Here is a 20,139-nt window from a genome sequence, read left to right as displayed (position 1 = left end):
GTCATCTTTGGTACTCCTGTAGTTCTGCTGATTTTTGCCCCCCAGGAACATAGGCATACCTTAGTAGAAATGCAGCTATTTTTATCACTTTATGCGGGTCCACAAAAAGTATTTGTTTGGTGGTTTGTTTGGTTTTTTTTTTTTTGCATTGACTCTTCAGAGTGAGTTTGCTGAGACAAAGATAAATCAAACTGGATATTTTCATGTCGCTTCAGTCTTGCATCCCTGCAAGTGCTGAATATGACAGAAGGTGGATAATGAACTCGGTGCTCAATTAAGGGCAGTATACCTCTCTAAAACTTGCTGTGATTAATTGCATACTTGAAGCGTTATGTTTGAAGCCTCCGGTAATTTGGAATTGTTTACAAAGTAGTTTTTTCTTGTTACCCGTAGTTTTAAGAAACAGACCATTTTAGGGAGCCAGGAATGGTTGGGACCGCATTCTGCTGGCAATAAATGTGATTAATTGACAGTCACCTGCAATTTGTCCACCACAGATCTGTGGAGGGTGATCGTCTAAGAGATGGTTTAGCCCAGAATTACTCTGAAATGTAATACCTTGAATTAGGAAATACACTGGAAGCTGCAAAGCAATTTTTCTTCAATCCTCTTTGGTTCAAATCTGCATAATTAGCTTTTCTTACTTTATATACTCGTCGGTTGCTCAAGGATCCGGTCGCCTTTTTGCTCTGTTTCATGATATCCCCTAGAGATCCCCGGTTTTGCCCAGTTTTGTGAATTGTCCATTAAAGCCTTTTGACCCCCATGTGACTGAACGGGAGATGACCTGAAATTGTGATGGTTGCTTTCCCTGCTCCCCAACTTGGATGCAGTGGACGGGTTTTGCCTTGTTTTTGTTGAGCTATACGGTTGGGCTTCTGTAATACCAGTTTTATTTTATTTCTCCTTAGAAATGCTCTCTTGTGGTCCTAAAAAAAGCTCCAAATGATATTTCCTCAATCTGTCTTTTTTTTGTAACCCAAACTGTCCATTCCTTTAAAGCTGTCTCATACAAATGCCTCTTATGTCAAAAAAACTTACTCCTTTCCCCACTTCCACTGTATCAACTACCACCTCAGCAAGCTCTGTTCCTCTGCAGTTTTTTTTCTTCCTCCATAGCTGAGTTTTCCTATAAATCTTTTGATTTTCATTACAGGGAGACTAGGATCGTGTAGGGAGATCCTGTAACCATTTAAACAACTAGTTGGCTGTAGCAGGATGGTACTGGAAAACAACATTGGGCTTCAGAGCTCTTATAGATGCCTGAAACTGTACTCGGGGTGCTCACAGGAGAGAAGATGGGAGCAGAGAGCAAAATCCAGGTTTCCTGCTCCCCATGGTGGCTGTTCTGGATCCCCTCTGAGTTTCTCTCCTGGTGATGTGCCTTGACAGGAGCGAGGTTTGGTCCACGTTGATCAGCCTTGCCTCCTGGGAAGCGGAAGGTGAGGATACAGACACCTTCTCAGGGATGTTGAAGAGGCCACTGAATATCTAGTTACAACTTTGGTCAGCCGGGTGGGGGAACATCAGGAATTAAACTCCAAAGAAGCTATTTCAGGAGAAGAAACCATCTGAGGACTACAGTCATCAGGTTGTAGGAGTCTGGCAGGACCCTATGCTGTCAGCATTACAACTGGACGTTCTTCCTTGTGCTTGCTCCTTCACTTTAGGGGTTTTCTGAAACTTCCTTTTCTTCTGACATGTTGAACGTTTTGTTTTAGAACAATTTGTTTTCCCCCTGCAACTTTTCTTTGACTGACAGCCTAAGTAGTTCTATAGAAGTCTTTTGTACTAAACCTTTTGTACTGAGACAGCGAGACGTTGCAGCGCACCCATCTGCCTTCTCTTGATTTGCTTCTGGGGTTGTGACCTGTCCAAATGCAAGTGTTAGCAATGAGGCTCAGCGGCTCGTGGGCTGACGCTGGATCCTGGCAGCGGGGACCGCGGGAGCCCCGGCGTGCGCAGCCCGAGCGTGGTGCAATGGATGCTCTTCAAACGCAGCCGGCTCTGAGGCCGCTGCTCGCCTCTCCCGGCCGCGTGAGCATCCAGGCTTCAGCTCCCTGTCGCTTAAGTGCTTGGACGTTTGGGAGGCAGCGCGAAAGCCATCACACCAGCCAGCATTTACTTCTGGCAGCTTTTGTTCTGCTTCATCGTATTTCTCCTTACTTCTACTTCTTAACTGTTGCTTTTTCTTTAATTGTGTGGTAAACACACGCTTGGATATTTCTTGTGGCTCCACACTGAAGTAACTTGTCCTGTGTAGGGATGGGAACGTTTGTGAATGAGGAAAAACTCAAAACTTCCAGGAAACACAAAAAAAACTTTATCCGAGTGATCAGCAAAGTAGTTTCTGAGTGATGTTCAGGCTACTGGTTACTTGACATTTCAGAGTGTGCTTTATAGTTAGTGCATATTTAAAAAGTGGCACTATTTTTGAGACCTAATTCTGGTCTTCATGGGTCTGTATGGCCTCGGTGTCTCCATCAGGATCCTTCCTGGAAAACGTGAGTTAACGTTGGTGTTCCCCAAGATCGTGGGGTGTCTCGGCTCATAAGGTGGGTGGTGGCTGTTAAAAAGAGGGACAGCTGTGTCTAAACCCAACGTACAGTGTGCTATCAGGCAAAGGGGGTCTCAGTGGTACATGCCATCTTAACTGTTCTGGTTTTGTATCTTGACCTTAGATTTACTTAATGTATATGGGTCAATCTAAATTTTTTTCTTGAGTAAACGTAACTCATCGGTAGATCTGCTCTGTCAATAACAAACTCTGAGCAACAGGACTCGAGGCGCTCTGTCTTTGAGTGCCGTGGTTCTTAAAATGAGCGTATGGAGGCACTGCCAGCGTCTCCCGCAGCTCTCGTCAGCCCGTGCCCAGCGCGCGGGGCGGCTGGCGGTGGTGTGGCTGAGGACCGACGGAGTGGCAATCGGAGACAGGCCAGTGCCCGCAAAGGAAGACCTGTTCCTGTGCTGCGGGGTAGGGGAGAGGGGACTTGAGCCCTGCGGCTGAGGAAGTTTGTCTGGACTCTGATAGTGGGTCCATCGTTTGACTGAGGAGGAGCTGGGTCCCGTCGGCTGGGTCTGTGAGCTCCCCTCTTCGGGGATGCGCGTTGCAGAGCACCCTTCCTTGGCTACGGAGGGGGGCGACTGCCTGCCAGCCTCCTTGAATAAAAATTGTAACAGCACCTTATGTTTTTGAAGATCATCTAAGGTGTGCCTTGTTTTTTGCTAGTAAATAATTCCAGGTGAATTCACAAGTGGTGACAAATTGGGTAAAACTTAAGTAACTATTAAAAATGTATTCCTGGATTGGAATAAATAGAAAAAAATTCTGGTCTCTGAGTTTCCAAACATGGAATACTGTGCAACACAGGGGAGATGCACCCCTGGTTTACAGTATCAAACACTTTGATTTGTGTGGGTGTTGGAATTAATGTTTGAGAGTTGTATTTTAAAGTGGTATCAGTGTAACGCTAAGATCAGGCGTAGCTGGGGACGGTGAGCAGGGGGCACGATTCCTCTGGGGGCCTGAAGGGCTGCTTGTACCTGGGACTGGGCGTTTCTCTTACTGCTGTGATCCTGAAGCATCGCAAACTAATTTAAAGAAAGCCTCTGAGGGTATTTTTTCTCTTTTAGGCTTAAACCATCTGTCCTTTGATCCTGCCAGCAACAACAAATCTCTGCAGTTCGGCAGCGCTGCTGGCCCGTGGGTGTCGGAAAGCCCAGCCGAGAATGGAAGCGATCCGGGCAAGAAGAGGAAGAGAGCAAACGTTCCTCCAGGTGAGCCGAGTAGCAGCTCGGTGGCTGGCAATAGAGAAGGCATCCACATAAGTGTAGACCAAAAAGAGCTGCTGTGCTAAGGTGTTAATGCAGAAGGTGGACAGAGGGAAATGAAGTTGTGGTCTGGTACTGCTTGCAGTCAGACCAGCGTTCGTGGTTCCATGCTTGCATGGCTTTGGGTGGGTGCTCGTTGCTGTTTCTGTGTAAATTAAAAGCAACTTTGGTGGTATTATTATTATTTATTATTAATAATAATTATTAATTATTATTATTTTAAGCATTGTGGAATCTCTATACCTGTCCCAATAGATTTGTCCTTTTTTTTCTAATCAGACAATATCTCAGTATTAAAATGATGACCATAATGAAAAGCATAATAAGGCAGATCAGCCTGAATGACTGGAGACGTTCATGTTTAAGATAATGTAATAAAAGCAAATTGTTAATGGACCATAATAGCTTATGATGATGTGATATCAGATCTAGGAGTCTTACAGGAGCTGGTATCTAAGAAATTTTCCCTGTATTTCTCACAGAGTGGTTGGAAACAGACGGAGTAAGGTATTTGCAGATTATGTTGTGGTTGTGAAGTGCAGTCTCACCAGTGTGACTGGGGCAACGTGGCATCTGCTCGGGCCGTGAAGATGAGGTGTTCCATACATCGTGTAAACAGCAGTCTGGGGGACGTAGTTGCGTAACTGTTCCATCGAGAGAAGCCTGGTGCAGGAGGGGAAGGACCAGGCTGGGCCGGAGGCAGAGGTGCTGTTTTGCAGCAGAAGGCCATCTCACTGAGGGAAGGCGATGTGCAAAGCACACAGTTGCAGAAAGAGGGGTTGAAATGTAGTTGGGTAGAGAGCAAGTCCAACTCTGTTTCCCTGAAGAGAAGAATCCTTTAAAGGAAACTTGAAGGAAAATCCAGAACTTTACAGCTAATAGTCCAGCATGGTTTAGGGATGGTTTTGAGGTGCTGATAGTGAGAGCACAGGAGAGCTCCACTGGGAGTGTGGGGCTTAGCCTCTTGACCGAGGGCTTATGCTGTCCTCCTCATGTGTCGTATCCTCCCTCCCTGTCCTTCCCCTTCTCATTTGTGTCTGAACGAACCATCTCCTTTATCATCCCTTGAGAAAATATTCTTTTTTTTCAGCTGCTTTCTATTTTTCTCTCTAGATTATCTCTGATAGGCTTTTTTGGTTACAAATGTGTGCCGTGTTCACCCTTCTACAACCTCATTTCTTGATTCAGCTAAGATGAATTGCCCTAAGATATCTCCTTGCAGCCAAAGCAGGACTCCTTTTCCTTTTTTGAGATCCTGTTGTCTCTGTGATGCAGTCGGCAAGAAGATAGCTTTCTCATCTCCTTGTAGAGATTTGGCCAGCTGTGGAACAAGACGTAACTGTGACTTCGGTTTTGCAATGTGTAATGTCATGTGCTACAAAATTGTGATCTCCCTGTTCTGTACCAAGAAGCTATGATGTTCACATCAGGGGTCCCTTGGAGCCATGACAGCCTGAGTGTTTCCCTTGGGATTCAGGTAACATATTGATGGCATGCGAGTACCTCGCCTTCCAAACGTATGTACCTTGCGCTTGGGTACCGCTCCCAGAGGTGTGCGAAGCAGATGTGGGGCCTGTTCAGAGGTGCAGGAGGAGGAGGACTTGGGAGGAAACCTCCTTTGTCCCTCTGGGAAGGAGGTGGTGGTTTCTGCCTCTCTGCTATCAGCTGTATCCCAGCTGATGGGAGACTTAAGTCCGCTTGTGAGTGCAGGTAATGTAGATGTAGCCCCTGGGACTGTCACCTGCCCCAAAGGAGGCATCTAGGACTCTTGGAAGTGGGTACAGCCAGGAGTTTATTTTGTTCCTTTCATTATTTTGCATGTTTCCTTTAGACACCTGGAGGTCCTTAAATGTCTCAAGTGCCTCTTGCGCGTGCTGGATACACAGACAACCTGTGTTTCTCCTGCACTGGATTGTTTCAGTGCAGATCTGCTTTTTAAGTACCAAAATCTGATCGTTACTGTTGGAAATGGTGAATATCCAAGTTCTTCAGGCTGAGCTGTGGAGTGCACTGTAACAGGGCGACTTTCAGTACCCTGACCCTGCTGGCAGGACTTCTGCGGTCGGGGCAGCCTTGCAGAGGGCTGTGGGTTGTTCTGGCACAACCTTCAGCTGCCCACATTGTGATCGCGAAATGAAAATGTTGTTTTCATTTGGGCATCTGGACGCAGAGATGCAGGACCAGGACCTTGCACAACTTGAATAACACGCAGTGATCTTATTTGTTGAATAATACATATGGTTCTGGACTGGGGCAGGTGTCCTTGGGATAGGTAGGCGAAGCACTGTTTTGTGTGTCACCCCGGTGCAGTCTCTTCTGGACAGACACTTGCCGGACAGCAAGGGAGCTCTCAGCTTTCCACCCGTGTGCAGTGGGATGATCTGTGACCTTACTGCATTGCTGCCTTCTCTTGGGTATTTTGGCTTTCATGTTGGTGCTTCCTTTTTTAATATTTGATTTCATATCTTTCTTTTAAACTAGCAACTGCCAAGTCAGCAATCCCATTTCTCTTTGGTATCCTTTGTTTCTCTCTCTTTTTGCCCGACCTGGTAGCCTGTGTGCGCTCACATTGACAGACGAATGGTGATAACTGAAGTTCAGGCTTGTCCCAGATCTCCTGAAACATAGGAGTTACAAAACTGGGACAGCTCAGCATGGATTTTTTTCAGGAGAGGTGGGCCACGGGTCACAAGAGCTGATTGTTTGAAACGTGACTGAGGGAGATCATAGAATCCTAGAATGGTTTGGGTGGGAAGGGACCTTTCAAGGTCATCTACTCCACCGCCCTGCCGTGAGCAGGGACACCTTCAACTAGAGCAGGTTGCTCAGAGCCCCGTCCAGCCTGACCTTGAATGTTTCCAGGGATGGGGCATCTGCCACCTCTCCGGGCAACCTGGGCCAGTGTTTTACCACCCTCAGCGTAAAATATTTCCTCCTTATATCGTGGCTGAATCTCCCCTCTTTTAGTTTAAAACCATTACCCCGTGTCCTATCGCAACAGGCCCTACTAAAAAGTCTGTCCCCATCTTTCTTATCAGCCCCCTTTAAGTATGTAGAAAATGCTGAGGATTTATACAAATCTGAAAGGAATAAATTCATTAGTGTTCTTATGTTGAGGCAAAAATGGATGTTCTTGTGCATGTTTTTCCCACTTAAAAAGCAGTGGGTGAGCATGTTGTCATAATAAAACGCGAGTTAGTGTGGTCTGTTGAGTTCACAATAGTGTTACTGCCTCTGGCTGGTGAACAAATGCTGTAATTAAGTACCCATTTCCTTCGTTCACAGGCTGTGACGTGCCGTAGATCCTGCCTGTCGCGTTGCCATCTATCTAACTATATTGCAACACATTGCTATGAATCTAGAATAGTGTCTTACTCCAAAAACCATGCTTGAAGTTAGATTTCTTCATTGACAGCTAGAGAGCTGAATTTTCCTTTTATGGGGTGTACTATGTTCTTCTATTCATGCTGCTTTAATTCATATTTGACTTGACACTAAGTCTGCTGACTATTGAGCATCAGGTCTGAGCTATTTCAAAGGATGTTCTGTTTTCCCCCGATCAATGAGATCTGTCGGATACGGAAAAACCAGAGGTGTGCAGGTGGCTTTTTGTACTTAGGTTAACTCCAGTGTGGGCATTGTGCTAGTGCGTAGAGCTTGGCTGATGTAAAAAGTGAAATGGGTGACGACTGCAAAGGGTGGTGGGACTACAAGGATGTCGTGAGGTTACGCAGGGAGAAAATTAGAAGGGCCAAAGCCCAACTAGAACTTAATCTGGCTACTGCCATAAAAGACAATAAAAAAATGTTTCTATAAATATATTAGCAACAAAAGGAGGGCTAAGGAGAATCTCCATCCTTTATTGGACGCGGGGGGAAACATAATGACAAAGGCTGAGGGAAAGGCTGAGGTACTTAATGCCTCCTTTGCCTCAGTCTTTAATAGTAAAACCAGCTGTTCTCGGGGTACCCAGCCCCCTGAGCTGGAAGACAGGGATGGGGAGCAGAATGAAGCCCCCATTATCCATGGGGAAATGGTTAGCGACCTGCTACACCACCTAGACATGCACAAGTCTATGGGGCCAGATGGGATCCACCCAAGGGTACTGAGGGAGCTGGCACCAGTGCTCACCAAGCCACTTTCAACCTTTACCAGCAGTCCTGGCTAACCGGGGAGGTCCCAGTTGACTGGAGGTCAGCAAATGTGACGCCCATCCACAAGAAGGGCCAGAAGGACGATCCGGGGAGCTACAGGGCTGTCAGCCAGACCTCGGTGCCAGGGAAGGTTATGGAGCAGATCATCTTGAGTGCCATCACACGGCATGTAGAGGATAACCAGGGGATCAGGCCCCGTCAGCATGGGTTCATGAAAGGCAGGTCCTGCTTGACCAACCTGATCTCCTTCTATGACAAGGTGACCCGCTTAGTGGATGAGGGAAAGGCTGTGGATGTTGTCTGTCTAGACTTCAGTAAAGCCTTCGACACGGTCTCCCACAGCATTCTCCTGGAGAAACTGGCTGCTCATGGCTTGGACGGGCGTACTCTTCGCTGGGTAAAGAACTGGCTGGATGGCCAGGCCCAGAGAGTTGTGGTGAACGGAGTTCAATCCAGCTGGTGGCTGGTCACCAGTGGTGTCCCCCAGGGCTCAGTTTTGGGGCCAGTCCTGTTTAATATCTTCATCAATGATCTGGACAAGGGGATCGAGTGCACCCTCAGTGAGTTTGCAGATGACACCAAGTTGTGCGGGAGTGTTGATCTGCTGAGGGGAGGAACGGGTGGACTCGATGATCTTAAAGGTCTTTTCCAACCTAACGATTCTGTGATTCTGTGACTGGCAGTGACAGGAGAGAACAATGAAGCCAAGGCTAGGTGTTTGACCATGGCAGTGCTTCATTTAAGTTGAGTGTGGGAGATGAGGATTATGGAGATGGCCCAAGTGATACGTGGGTTGGGTGGTTAGCAGAAGATGGGTCAGTGCGGAGGGAGACTTCTCACCAGGGATGTAGAGGTGGCATCTTCAGGAAGATGAACTGATCTCTTGTCCCTTCTCTGAGGCCAAGAAGAGAGGAGTGGTGGAACGGGGTGGGAAATGGAAATTCTGAATTTCACACAAGCATTCATTTTATGAAAGCTTCATCAGGAAGATGGCATGTGAGACAGCTCTGGGACTGCTGGTGGCCAGGTTTGGTGTCCCTGCTCTGATTTGGCCAGCTATCTCAAGCTCTATCTTTTCTCCTCAGCAGAAGAACGCCCTGGGCACTGGCTGTTGGCTTTTTTGAACTGGATGAGCCCTTCTGTGTTTTTCCACAAGAAAAAAAAGTTTGTGTGGGGATTGTTTTTTGGTTCTGTTGGGTTTTTTTCCCTGTGCAGAGTTAACCTTGTGCTAAGCATTTTTTTTTCCCTTTTTGAAATCAGATATTTTTGCATTTGGGCAACTCTAGTTAAAACCTGTGCAAACAAAAAGAACAAGCATATGTCTTGGTGGTCCCTGGAAGTAACCAGCTAAAGGCGTGGCTGACCCAGCTAAATCACTGAAGAAGATTTGAATGCTTAATTAAGCCACATTATACGAATGTTAATGGTTCCACCTGGATTGCCAGATAACTCTGCTAGACCTTGAGTAAATAACACTGGTACTGCTGCTGTCAGCAGCAAGGCGTTGTTCTTTGCTTCGTTTCCCCTTCTAGCGTGGAGGAGAAATGTCTTCAAATGGCAGTGGAAGTACTCTCTGCTGGAACAGACTGGCCATCACTGTTAAATCCAGGGCAGTTACGACAATTTATACCTGCTGAATGTTTGTCCTTTGTTCATAAATCTCTTGGGAGGAATCAAAGCGTACTCCTTACCTTTAATCAGTGTTCCTTTAAGGCCCCTTAGAGCTGTTGACTGTAGTGGATAAACCATAATTTATTTAGACGCTCTTGGAAGGCAGTGTTTTCATAGACCTTGCTTCTGTAAAATGTCGTCTACTCGAGAGGGACAGAACTGTGGGTTTTTTCATTTGGCTCCTTCCTGTGTGTTAGGTTCAAATCTGGTTTTGGATGCTGATGCTGCAGAGCCTTGCTGGGCAACGTATGCCCTGCAGAAGAGTTAAGATACGCACTAAGCTCTTAATCACTTTTTTCCTCTCAGCAGATGGTGGCAGAAATCTAAGCCTCGACTCCATTCCGATGGGCTTGCCAATGTCAGACCCAACTGCCTGGACCACTGCGATGAACAATCTAGGGATGGCTCCCATGGGGATGACAGGACAGCCCCTCCTGCCTGGTACGTGAGTTTATCCAGACCGTGCCCACCTTTTCTTTCAAACATGTCTTTGAGAAGAACCTGTTTCTGTTGAGTTAGATAAATGCCTACCGTGTACAAAAAACATTAATAAGCTGTGTTTGAAATGCATTAATGTCTCCAAGTGATTTATTTAGAGGTCAGTGTTTTAAAACTGATTGCAGAGGAAATGAGAATACATGTTTTTTGATGCAAACAATGGTTATTGTGGGGTACCTGTAGATACTCTGCAGTGGACCAGCAGGAGGAGGGTCCCACGCAGAGCTCAGGAAACCAGTGGTACCAAGTAACACATTATTCTAAGCTGAGCTGGAACTGCTTAAAAGGAAGGGTGGGAGGGCGATGAAGAGGAAAGCACTAGGGCAGTAAAATGGATATGGCAGAAGCTTAATGGAGGTTTCTGCTCCAGAAATGACCACCTCGTAGTCCGGAGTACATGTGCGTGGGTGAGTCATCCTATCCAGGATTTGTTAAAGAGCTCCTGTAGGAACGGAGCTGCGCGGTACCTGGTTTCTCAGCAGTGCAGGCTGCTTGCGCATCAAAATCCTGAAATGAAATTACTGTATCAGTGCTTTACTGCATTAAGTGCTTGAGAAGGATGCTGTCTCCTGCCTGAATAATTGCCTGCTCACCTGGGGAGGGAGTGTCTGTGTTGGCAGCACTCTGCAGTCCTATTTCTGCTCTTGTGGCATAGAGCAGGTAGTTTGCTGTGCAGCTGATAGTGTATTTAACTAACAGCATCACTTACCTCGCCGTAAGTTTTGCATGCAGCCTGTACTCTTCTCTCCCCTAGGCCTTGTTTCACATTTGTCTTTGCTGTAGGGGTGTTGTTTTCATGTCATTCTCCTGCTCCCATGCTTCTGTCAAGTAAAAATCAATAGAAGTCTGCCCTAGGAGAGTACGCAAATTTGAAGCCAGTCTCCCATTCCCTGCTGTAAGAATAGGGGAAGGCTTCTGAGTGATGTTTGTTTGATCCTTTTGAGATAGGGAGGTCTGCACCCAACACAACTCAGAATGTTTTAGAAGGAGCAAAATGTTTTGTTTTTTTTCTGATCTGGCTGCAAGAGAGCAGGATGCTCTGGTGAGTATGGATCAGTTCCCAAGCACAGTGATGGTTTGAAGTTTAGACCAGTCCTATCTGTAAAGATGAGAGATAATAGAAGCTTGATGTGCTTTGGGCCATCTTTGCTGAAAGCTAGGTGGGACTAAAGCTTCAGGTCACAGTAAAAAAAAGTCTAAAAATGCTTAAGAATTTACCAGCCAGTTTCTGTTCCTACAGATGAGTAAAGCATATAGTTGTGAGATGCCTTAAGAGGACCTCAGTGTCTAAAATGAATGTACCCTTCACTCCATCCAGCTACTGCCAGCTTTGTATACAAAAGGTTATCACAGCTTTCACCAAAAAGTACCTGCCAGGCCTGATGCTCTTGAACTCTAGGGTCCTTGAGGACTTTTTTCTTCTTTTTCTGTTCTTGAAAATGGAGACTGGCTCTTCTGAATCTGCTTCTTAAGCCTCTCGCATGCTGGCCTGTAACCATGGGCTCAGCTTCTTAACAGAAGAAGCAGGTCTCTACGCAAGCTGGCAAGTTGTCTTGCACATTGGTTGAGCAATAAACAGTGGGGCTCGTCACAAATCCAACAACCACGGGCTCTGTTTGCCCTTGCATACACACTTTCTACTTTTCAGTGTAACGTGATAGTTCATTACCCTGCTAGTTCTTTTGCTTCTGATAATTGTATCCATTCACGCTTTTAGAAAGCTGTAAGTCTTGCTTAATCAGAGAAACACCCATCTTGGCTTTCTCCTCCCTCGGATTCCCCAAGCTCCTCTGTTCCTGCATTAAGGATTTTCTCTGACTGGCATCCATACCCATTGCTGGCAGCTAACCTTGAAGCAGTAACAAATTACCAGGACAAGGTGAGACTGCTCTCATTGGCATGAAGAATTATGAAATGTGAAGGGACTGAATTTAGAGGCTTGCAAAAGCTGTAGCAGTGGGTTCACTTGCCTGTCCTTGACATGTGGCAGGTAGCCCAGCGTTAGCCCCGGCACCTCTGGCTGTAGGGCTGGGAAGAACAGCCACCACCCTGCCAAGGACGGTGGGGAGGTGGCCGAAACGCACCTTGTTTTGCCCCTCTTGCTGCCAGCACTGAGGTCGTGCTCTTGATCTCTTGGGTTTCTAAGTATATCAAACTGTGCTGGGAAGACAGATGGCGTCTTGGACTCTAAGACATGGACGTTTTGAAGGGTCTCTGCGTTTTCCAGCAGATCACTGTGTGCTCCGTGTATCTCCCATCCTCTGCTGTCTCAGCAGCGAGAGCTTTGGCTATTCCTCTTCCTTCCAGTTGCTCTTGATAGGCAGCAGCGGGCAAGGTCCAGGTCACTCCCTGCTGATGCTTTGGAGTACAGCTCCAGGAAAACGAAGAGTTTCTTTACTGTCTCAGGAGTGCTTTAACAGGAGGATACCAAGGCTGTGCGCAGCAGGGCACAGGCTGTGGAGAGCCCGTGTGCTGGGGTGGCTTCTGTGCTGCTTAGAGGGGTACTTCAGGGCCTGCTCTGGTACCTGCTGCATGCCCAGGGGCTGGCTGGCCCAGACCAGCAGCATTTGTGAGCCTGGTCTAACGCTTCACAGCTGGAATTGAGTTTACTGGCACAGATGTGGCCAAAAGGGAGGGAAGTAATGAGCATCCCAGCCTAAACCTAGGAAATCCGAAAGGTGTGTTGGTAGGGTGGAGGCCAGGATGCTGGTTTTGGCAAGTGTTCTTCCAGCCCTTCAGGAAAGGGGCTGTCCTGTGCTTGTGGCACTTCAGTTTTCAGTGGCCATACCTTTGTCGCAGGTTGGATCAGGATGTTACTTGCTCAGGACTAAGTCCTGCAGTTTTTCTCCAGCTACCTCGCATCTTTAGTGAGTTTTCTCACTGAAGGTCACAGCCATCCATGAGGTGACCTTCATCTCAAACTTCAACTTAGCGATATGTGAATTTAAACCTCAGAGATCTGGGATGGAGTAACCTCTCCCCATCCTCTCTTCCCTGGTCCGAGCCTGTGAGCCAAGCCCCAGCTCAAAGACCTCCGTGCCCCGAGACAGCAGTTGTACAGGTATAGCCTCGATCATTCAGGCCAAGCCTTGTCATTCCTTACAGCCGTTTCCTCTGGAAACGCGTAGGCAGTGTGTTTCAGGGGGTCGTGTAGCACCCTCAGAGGGAGCAGTAGGGCTGCCTGTGCTGTGGAATGGGGCTCTACCTAAAGATAGACTTGCATCGTTTTTAAATTTTCTTTTTTTTAAGACAGGTGAAAATGCTATTTAAAATAGCTGAAGACAGCGCTGTCTGCCTGATCTTTTTGACGGTGTCATCTCTGAAATCTACTAATGAAAGTTTAAATATGAAAGTTCTGCAACTTTAATGTCACGCTTTGCAAGCCAGGTGTCATAGACCAGGCCATCCCAGCAGCAGCTGGCCGTGGATAAGGATACAATTCACATGTGTCCCTACATCCGTATTTCACAGTTGGCTACAGGAAGATTTCTTGTGCCTTCCTCTGAAACGCCTGTTTCACGGCAGAGGATTTGCCTCAGATCTGTGTTCTTACTGTGACTGTTCATGTGTGGTGTAAAACGAACAGCAACGCTTGCACCGAGTGCAAGGAAATCCAAATTAGGCAAGCAAAGCGACATACGTAAAGTGTGTAGAAATGTAGCCCCAGGTAAAATCTTTGAAAATACAAAGGAAAACAAAATTCAGCTACCAAACTCAAACATCCAATCTGGGCGCTAAAAGTTGTCCTGCATCCGGATTACTGTAAGTAGTGGTTGTGAAGAGAGGAATACAAAAATGTCTGCCTGCCCTAGGGATATGAATAGCATCTGAAATGACGCCAGCTTAGGATCAAAGGAAAATGCTGCCGCTGCACCTCTCCGTTCTGCCTGTTTGTAACTTTTGTCTGTGCCTTGCAAAATTCATTTTATCCCTCTGCGTCTGAAACAAGCAGCCAGATTCAAAGGCTCTGTAGTGCTCGGGATTGCGTATCCTGTGGTAGTGTCCTGTGGTATTCTGGGATGGCCGAGGTGTTCAGAGCTGCTTCTGCAGAGAGTGGTGGTGGTAGAGGGTAGGGGTGTCGTGCGCTTGCAGGAGGGAGTTCTTCCTGAGGTCTCGCCCCGATCGTACCAGCTGGCCCTGCTGGTACTGGTTGTCCTCTCAGCTTAGCTGCTGACATTCTCAGACTCATGAGCCTTCTCCGTAAGGCATCTAGGCGTACTCTTTCCATTTTGGTTGCCTGCAGGTATTGCTTCCCCAGGGTTCGCAACTTCTGGACAGATAAAATACCCCTCCTTTGACAGCTCTGTTTAGTTTTATTCGGCGTTGGAGGCAGATCTAAGAGCAAAATCAAAGTAAAATGCTACTTAGGTATAGTCAGAGGGTTAACTAAAGCCTAGAAACAAGTTAAGCAGGGTAAGGCATGCAGTACGAGGTTTCCTTAAATGCTTCTGTGCATTTTACCCAGAATTATTCTGGCATGTTCTTAGCTGCTGAAGTTGGTACACTTGTCTAGTTTGCAAGGTGACGCCCATAACCCTGTGTCACAGCTGTCTGCGCTACTAAACTACGTAATGAAACCAAACGGGGTTAGGTTTTGCACTGTTTCCATATGCCACAGATTTCTTTATGTGGATAAACCTTATGGGGAAGGTTTTGACACTAGATGGGAGATGGTGTCTACAGAGTGGAAAAGGAGGTAGTTTATTTGAACAGAGAAAACTTATTTGGCTGATGCAATCAACAATGAAATAGTTTTTAAATAGTTGTTTTAAGGGCACAAATCTAAAGGTCTGGTGAGTTGTATTGTGATGTTCCCTCTCTGTTGTTGTTTATTCAGCTAATTTTCACTGACACATGTGGGGAGAGTACTCCATTTGCTGTCTGAATAAACAGTTACTGTACGAGTCCAAACCACTGCCTGACTCCCTCATTCTCTTCCCCATTTAGATTTTGATCCTGCGCTTGGGATGATGACTGGAATCCCTCCAATCAACCCCATGATGCCAGGCTTGGGGATAGTCCCACCTCCCATCCCTCCGGACATGCCTGCTGTGAAGGAGATCATTCACTGCAAAAGCTGCACTCTCTTCCCACCTAACCCACGTAACTGTCTATTTATGTTTTCTCCTGTTTCTGTCTGTCTATATAGGAATACGTGTGTGTGTGTGTGTGTGTAAAGTGTATATGAGAGAGGAGCCATTACGTTGCTCTGGGGTGAGTCGCTATGACTAGACGCTGGCAAGCAGGTGACAAAGCACTAGGAAAAGCCTATTCTTGTCACTGAGTGTTGGCCATTTCAGTAAATAGCCTTTTCGGTTGTTAGATTGATAAGGGCTGGGAAAGAAAGCATTCCAGTCCCTGGATATTTGAACTCTAATCTTCATGGCATGATTCCTGCATGTATCATCTAAGGCTTCAAAGCGCTTGGAGGTAAGGGGACTGGATCAGCCAGCGTGGTCCGTGCCGAGTCCGTGCTCTGGGTTTTGCAGAATGTGGTGGAAGGAGAGTAGGGGCAGTTGGAAATAAGACAGAAGACTTTAAGAAACAGACAGTCAGGGCTCACCAGGCTATAGCAAGAAACGAGGGTCCCCTTCAAACTAGCTGACTGACCCTTTCTCCTCACTTTCATTATAAAAACCAGAGGGGGGAAAAAACATCATTACCAGTCAGTTGGCTGGGCTTGTGCAGGGAAAGAGGAAGGGGGTGAAATAGCCAACAAAGTGTAGATGTGATAGAGATAAGTAGATCTCATTTCTTGGCTTTGGAGGATATCCCTGGCTATTGCTGTTAGAAGACATGTATCGGTTACATACTTAGCATCCAGTCTGTCCCAGTTCTTTGTTTTTTGGACTTTGGGATTTTTCTGGCTGAGGGAATTCTTGGTACTTGTATTAATTTCCATGAAAAGGTTCTAGATCATCTCGATTACTTTTTTTGGTCAAATCTTACTTTGCCCCCACTCTTTCTGCTTCTAACGTGTACAGTTCTGTGGCACTCGCTTCCTTTCCTGTTTGTTGCAGACTCTGTATGTGTCTTTCTGAAGTCTGTTTGGAGTGATTACTCATCCAGTTAGGCTTGCAGGGAGGGCTTTTTTTTTCCCCTTGCTTTGACATACAGGTTCTAGTTCATTTATTGGAAGCGTCGATTGCATTTAAGTCCTTAGAGTGTTTCAGACCAGTTCCTTTAATTTCTTAAAGTTGCTGCTATGAAATAAAGGTCTCTTCATTTACAAAACCCGCAGCAAAAACATTGCTTTTTTAGCTTTTCATCTCAATTAAAGTGGATCAGCTTGTGGTTGCTCCATCAAGATTATTTGTTTTAGCGCTAGCTGTTCTCTAATGTCCTTAATACTTGCAAACTACTGCCCCATGGATTTCAAGTGTCAATTCTTATTGGCCTCAGGAACTACCTGATGAAATGTATTGCCTTGTCATTTGCAGTATCATCATCAATACGTTTGTTCTTCAGCTTTTATCTGAGAAACTTGGTGTCATAGTCATAGAGTTCTTCATAGCATGGTGTCTTTTTAGAATATTAAAAAATACTTAAAAATTTCTAGTGTTATCCAAATCCTCTCCTTGAGCACTCTGTAGTCCAAGTAATTTCTGATTTTAGCCCTGGTATTCTTTTTTCACTATATCTCACAATTGAACCGCAAAGCTGTGCCACTAATTTCAGTCCTTCCTGCACATACCCTTGCCTCGCTTCATTTGGAGCTTGCCCGTTTTTCTTCCAACAATAATTTTGTTCTATGTCCTACTTTAACAGGTTTAAGTACTCTCGTTTAGGTTCTGAACTGAAGCAAGTGCAGTTGTTTCTCCATTTTTCTCCTCTTGCACAGCTTGGCATTTTCTGAATTTCTTGCCTCCCTAATCCTGGCTAGGCACAGCACTGAACTCCTCTCAAGGTCAGTTCTGCCTTTGTGAAAAGGCCAAGGTCAAGACTGCCATGTGAAAACCATCTTAAATTTGGTCGGTTACTTTCACAAAATGATTGCTTCTTGTCTACAGGTTGCTTGTTCTTGGCAAGCTGCTAAAACCTCTCTGTTGAGGGCAGTGCTTTGCCTTCTGACTCATTGCCCTGCTCCAGCCGGAGCCCTGGAGGTGGTAGGCTGTCCAGGCGGACACAGAACCTCTTATCACTGCTGGTTCTCTGAAGGGGGGGGAATAAAATCAGTGTTAAATATTGCCATTTCAAGGGCAACCCCCAAGGAAAGCAGCCGGGACGGGAAGAGTTCAGTCTCTCTCCTCTCAGTGCATTAATAACTTTGGCCCACAGTGGTCACTGCAGAAACGAATAGTGGTGGGACATGGGTGCCAGCCCCGATGGTAATACCTCCCGAGCGCTTGGCAAAACCTCGGCCGTATCCCATCGTCGCAGTCCCATACGCCTCTGAGGGAGTGTTGCAACGCCATTGGTTTTGTTCCGTCGTGTTTTGGTATGTGCGTGTCAGCGTGCAGACCTGTTTGACCTCTGTCTTCCCATTCGGAGAATCTAGATAACGGGTGATTTCAGACCTCAGTGGCTCTGTCTCAGGAAATTAGAGGAATATTTCCTTGTTTTCCACAGATAAGAAAGAAAGAAGCATAGATCCTAATGCTAGTTTTGCTGCTGAGGATTTTAACTGTGCAGGCCCTTTGGACAAGAAGCGTTATCCCTCAGCGTCCATTCAGTTTCTCATCCCTAGTTAATCATTCTTCATCCCTTTGACTCTTCAAGCATTCTGTGTTGGCGCTTACTGCCTGTGTTTTCTCCCCAGTGACGTACTTGCATGGCAGAGATGATTTTGCCCATACCAACTTTGTCGTTATCTTTGCCAGGGTAATCCTGACAAAGTTTACTGCCAGGAATGGCCACTCGGAATGAACTTGTGATGATCCAGATGGACTTACTCTTACCTCTTTTTCTAGGCTTTCCTCACCGTGGACCTTTCACTTTGGAGCCTGCAGCCCCTTTGGCATCACTGGAGAGCAGCTGGTAGAGTTTGGGGCAGTTCATCTGAGGAAATATTGTCTGCTTTTGAGGAAGATGAATCTCCCCAGGCTCTGCTGCCCAGCTCTCCCGTGATTATAAGGGAAGCACAGAGTGACTAGCTTGCGGGGAAGCCTATGTTCAGGGTATCTAAAATTAGGCGAAGTGTGTTCCACCTCAGGATAAGTGTTTACTATCTGGATTAATCTTCCAGACTCCCTTTAAAGCTGAAAGAGGGAGGTCAGTATTTGGTTATGATTTTTCTATTCTAGACGTCTACCTGCAAGATAAATCAATACTTCTGAAGGAACTTTGTTTTCATCCCTTAGCCCTTAGTTTCTTTTAAGAAACCTAGACAATTGTCTCAGTTGTAATTATTACATAGATATCTACATGGACAGTTGTAACATAGTTATTACATAGATACCTTCATGGAAAGATATCTACATAGATACCTTCCAGAGGTAGCATGGATCTGTGTCTGCGGGTGTAGCTCGAAGCAGGTAAGTCTGAAGTGTGCACAGCTGCAGCACAGTTGATTTGCTAAATGGTGGTGTGAAGCTAGTTCCTGGTCTGGGAATTAGTAACAAACTGTTGTGGCCGTGAGACAATCTGCTTCAACTTAAGAGGGATCAATATTTTTATTCCCACAGCCAGCCAGGCTGGAGCTTGTCAGTCTTTTTCCAAATATCACTGTGAGACCTGATGCTGCTTTGGGGAGCGTGGGCTATTGCACGAGGGAGGATATCATAACGGAGTAGACCACTTTCTTTCCACTTCTTCATGCTTTCTTAATCACATTTCTCTTGTTTAGTTTGCTTTCCTACTTGTAGGCTTTAAGGGGCTTTCCTCTGTTGTCTGCATCGTGAAAAACATGAACTGTGCAAGCTGCTCTCAGAGTGGATAATACGCACCTTGCCACAAGTTAGGTGTTCGGTCCACATCACGTCTGGTCAACGCTGCCAAGGCTGACCCGCCGGGCTTCCCTGGCTCTTTGTGCTTTTCCGATTTAGGAGGGACCTTCAGCGTCCTGTTACATGTGAGGCAAGGTTTGGTACGTTCCCTGTTGTCCACGTGGGAGGCTGGCAGGACGAGGCTGTGCTTGCAAAGGGCACTGTCTTGCAGCTTCTGTTCTTGTGAAGTAAGAGTAGGACGTTAAAAGGAACTGTTGGCAGAGAAGAACTGGGGTTTACAGAAAAGAAGGTTAAGGATGTTGTTTCATAAGGCTGTAGCAAGTCAGTGGTCAGGCTCCGTGTGGGAACCAAAAGGAGCCATTTCCAAACAAAAAATAATCCTAATAATTGCTTTTGGAAGAACTTTGCTGGAAATATGCCAAAGAATTAAAAGGATGTAATACAACTATTTTGTTAAATAAATAGGTAGGTGGTGTAGTTCTGTGAACTTAACCAGGGGCGATGGATCTCAGCACTGAAATTCACTTAGGATTTTCCAGATATTAAGAAACACCAGGTAACAAGCGCATAATCCTTCTCAGCCTTCACGTACTGAGCTGGGAGGGTCTCGCTGCGCCTGCCAGGTGGGCACCTGAGCATGGAAATGAGTTCGGTGCTGGAGAAACACTTCTCCAAGTCACAGCACTCTCATGCGGTCTCTCTTGTGTGCTGCGATGTTACAGGTGGGTAAGTGAGCATACTCAGCAACCTCCTTCTGGCAAGCTAGGCTTAACTTTCAGCCTACTTTTCTGTGGTTCATTTTAGCCATACAGGTAAAAAACCCATTAATTCCTTCTACACGTCTTGGCTATACCCATCTCCTTCATCTCTTCCTTCCGTAATACCTTTTTAGTCTAGATTTGGTTCATGACCTTCCCTTAACATTAATACTTTTGTACCCTTTACAGACTGCTGTATAGCTTTTTGCCCTTTAGGATCCTCTGTATATGTTTTCTACGTATTCTTTACGTTAGGACAGTCCTTTAAGCTGTGCTTGTATAGCACCGTCCATGATAAAGTTTTGAGGTCCTGGTGCTGCTCATGTTCTACGACTGGAGCTC

The 20,139-nt window shown here is 46.2% G+C and overlaps 1 protein-coding gene across 2 annotated transcripts in view; it reads left to right on the top strand.

Moving 5' to 3' along the window:
• The window catches only part of ENOX2 (ecto-NOX disulfide-thiol exchanger 2), a 60,248-nt gene that overhangs the window by 13,472 nt on the left and 26,637 nt on the right, over positions 1 to 20,139 (top strand). The window contains exons 2-4 of one of the 2 annotated variants that reach the window (XM_075512828.1): positions 3,634 to 3,777; positions 9,963 to 10,097; positions 15,102 to 15,257. In XM_075512828.1, the coding sequence (XP_075368943.1) occupies positions 10,001 to 10,097; positions 15,102 to 15,257 (253 nt within the window). In that variant the 5' untranslated portion in view covers positions 3,634 to 3,777; positions 9,963 to 10,000. Of the gene's footprint in view, positions 1 to 3,633; positions 3,778 to 9,962; positions 10,098 to 15,101; positions 15,258 to 20,139 lie in introns of those variants that run through there. The other variant, XM_075512827.1, reaches the window with a different exon arrangement.

Source organism: Mycteria americana, chromosome 10 (genome assembly GCF_035582795.1).
Source record: "Mycteria americana isolate JAX WOST 10 ecotype Jacksonville Zoo and Gardens chromosome 10, USCA_MyAme_1.0, whole genome shotgun sequence".
NCBI classification, from domain to species: Eukaryota; Metazoa; Chordata; class Aves; order Ciconiiformes; family Ciconiidae; genus Mycteria; species Mycteria americana.
Note: the sequence above shows the minus strand (reverse complement) of the source record. Positions and strands in the feature narration are given on the sequence as shown.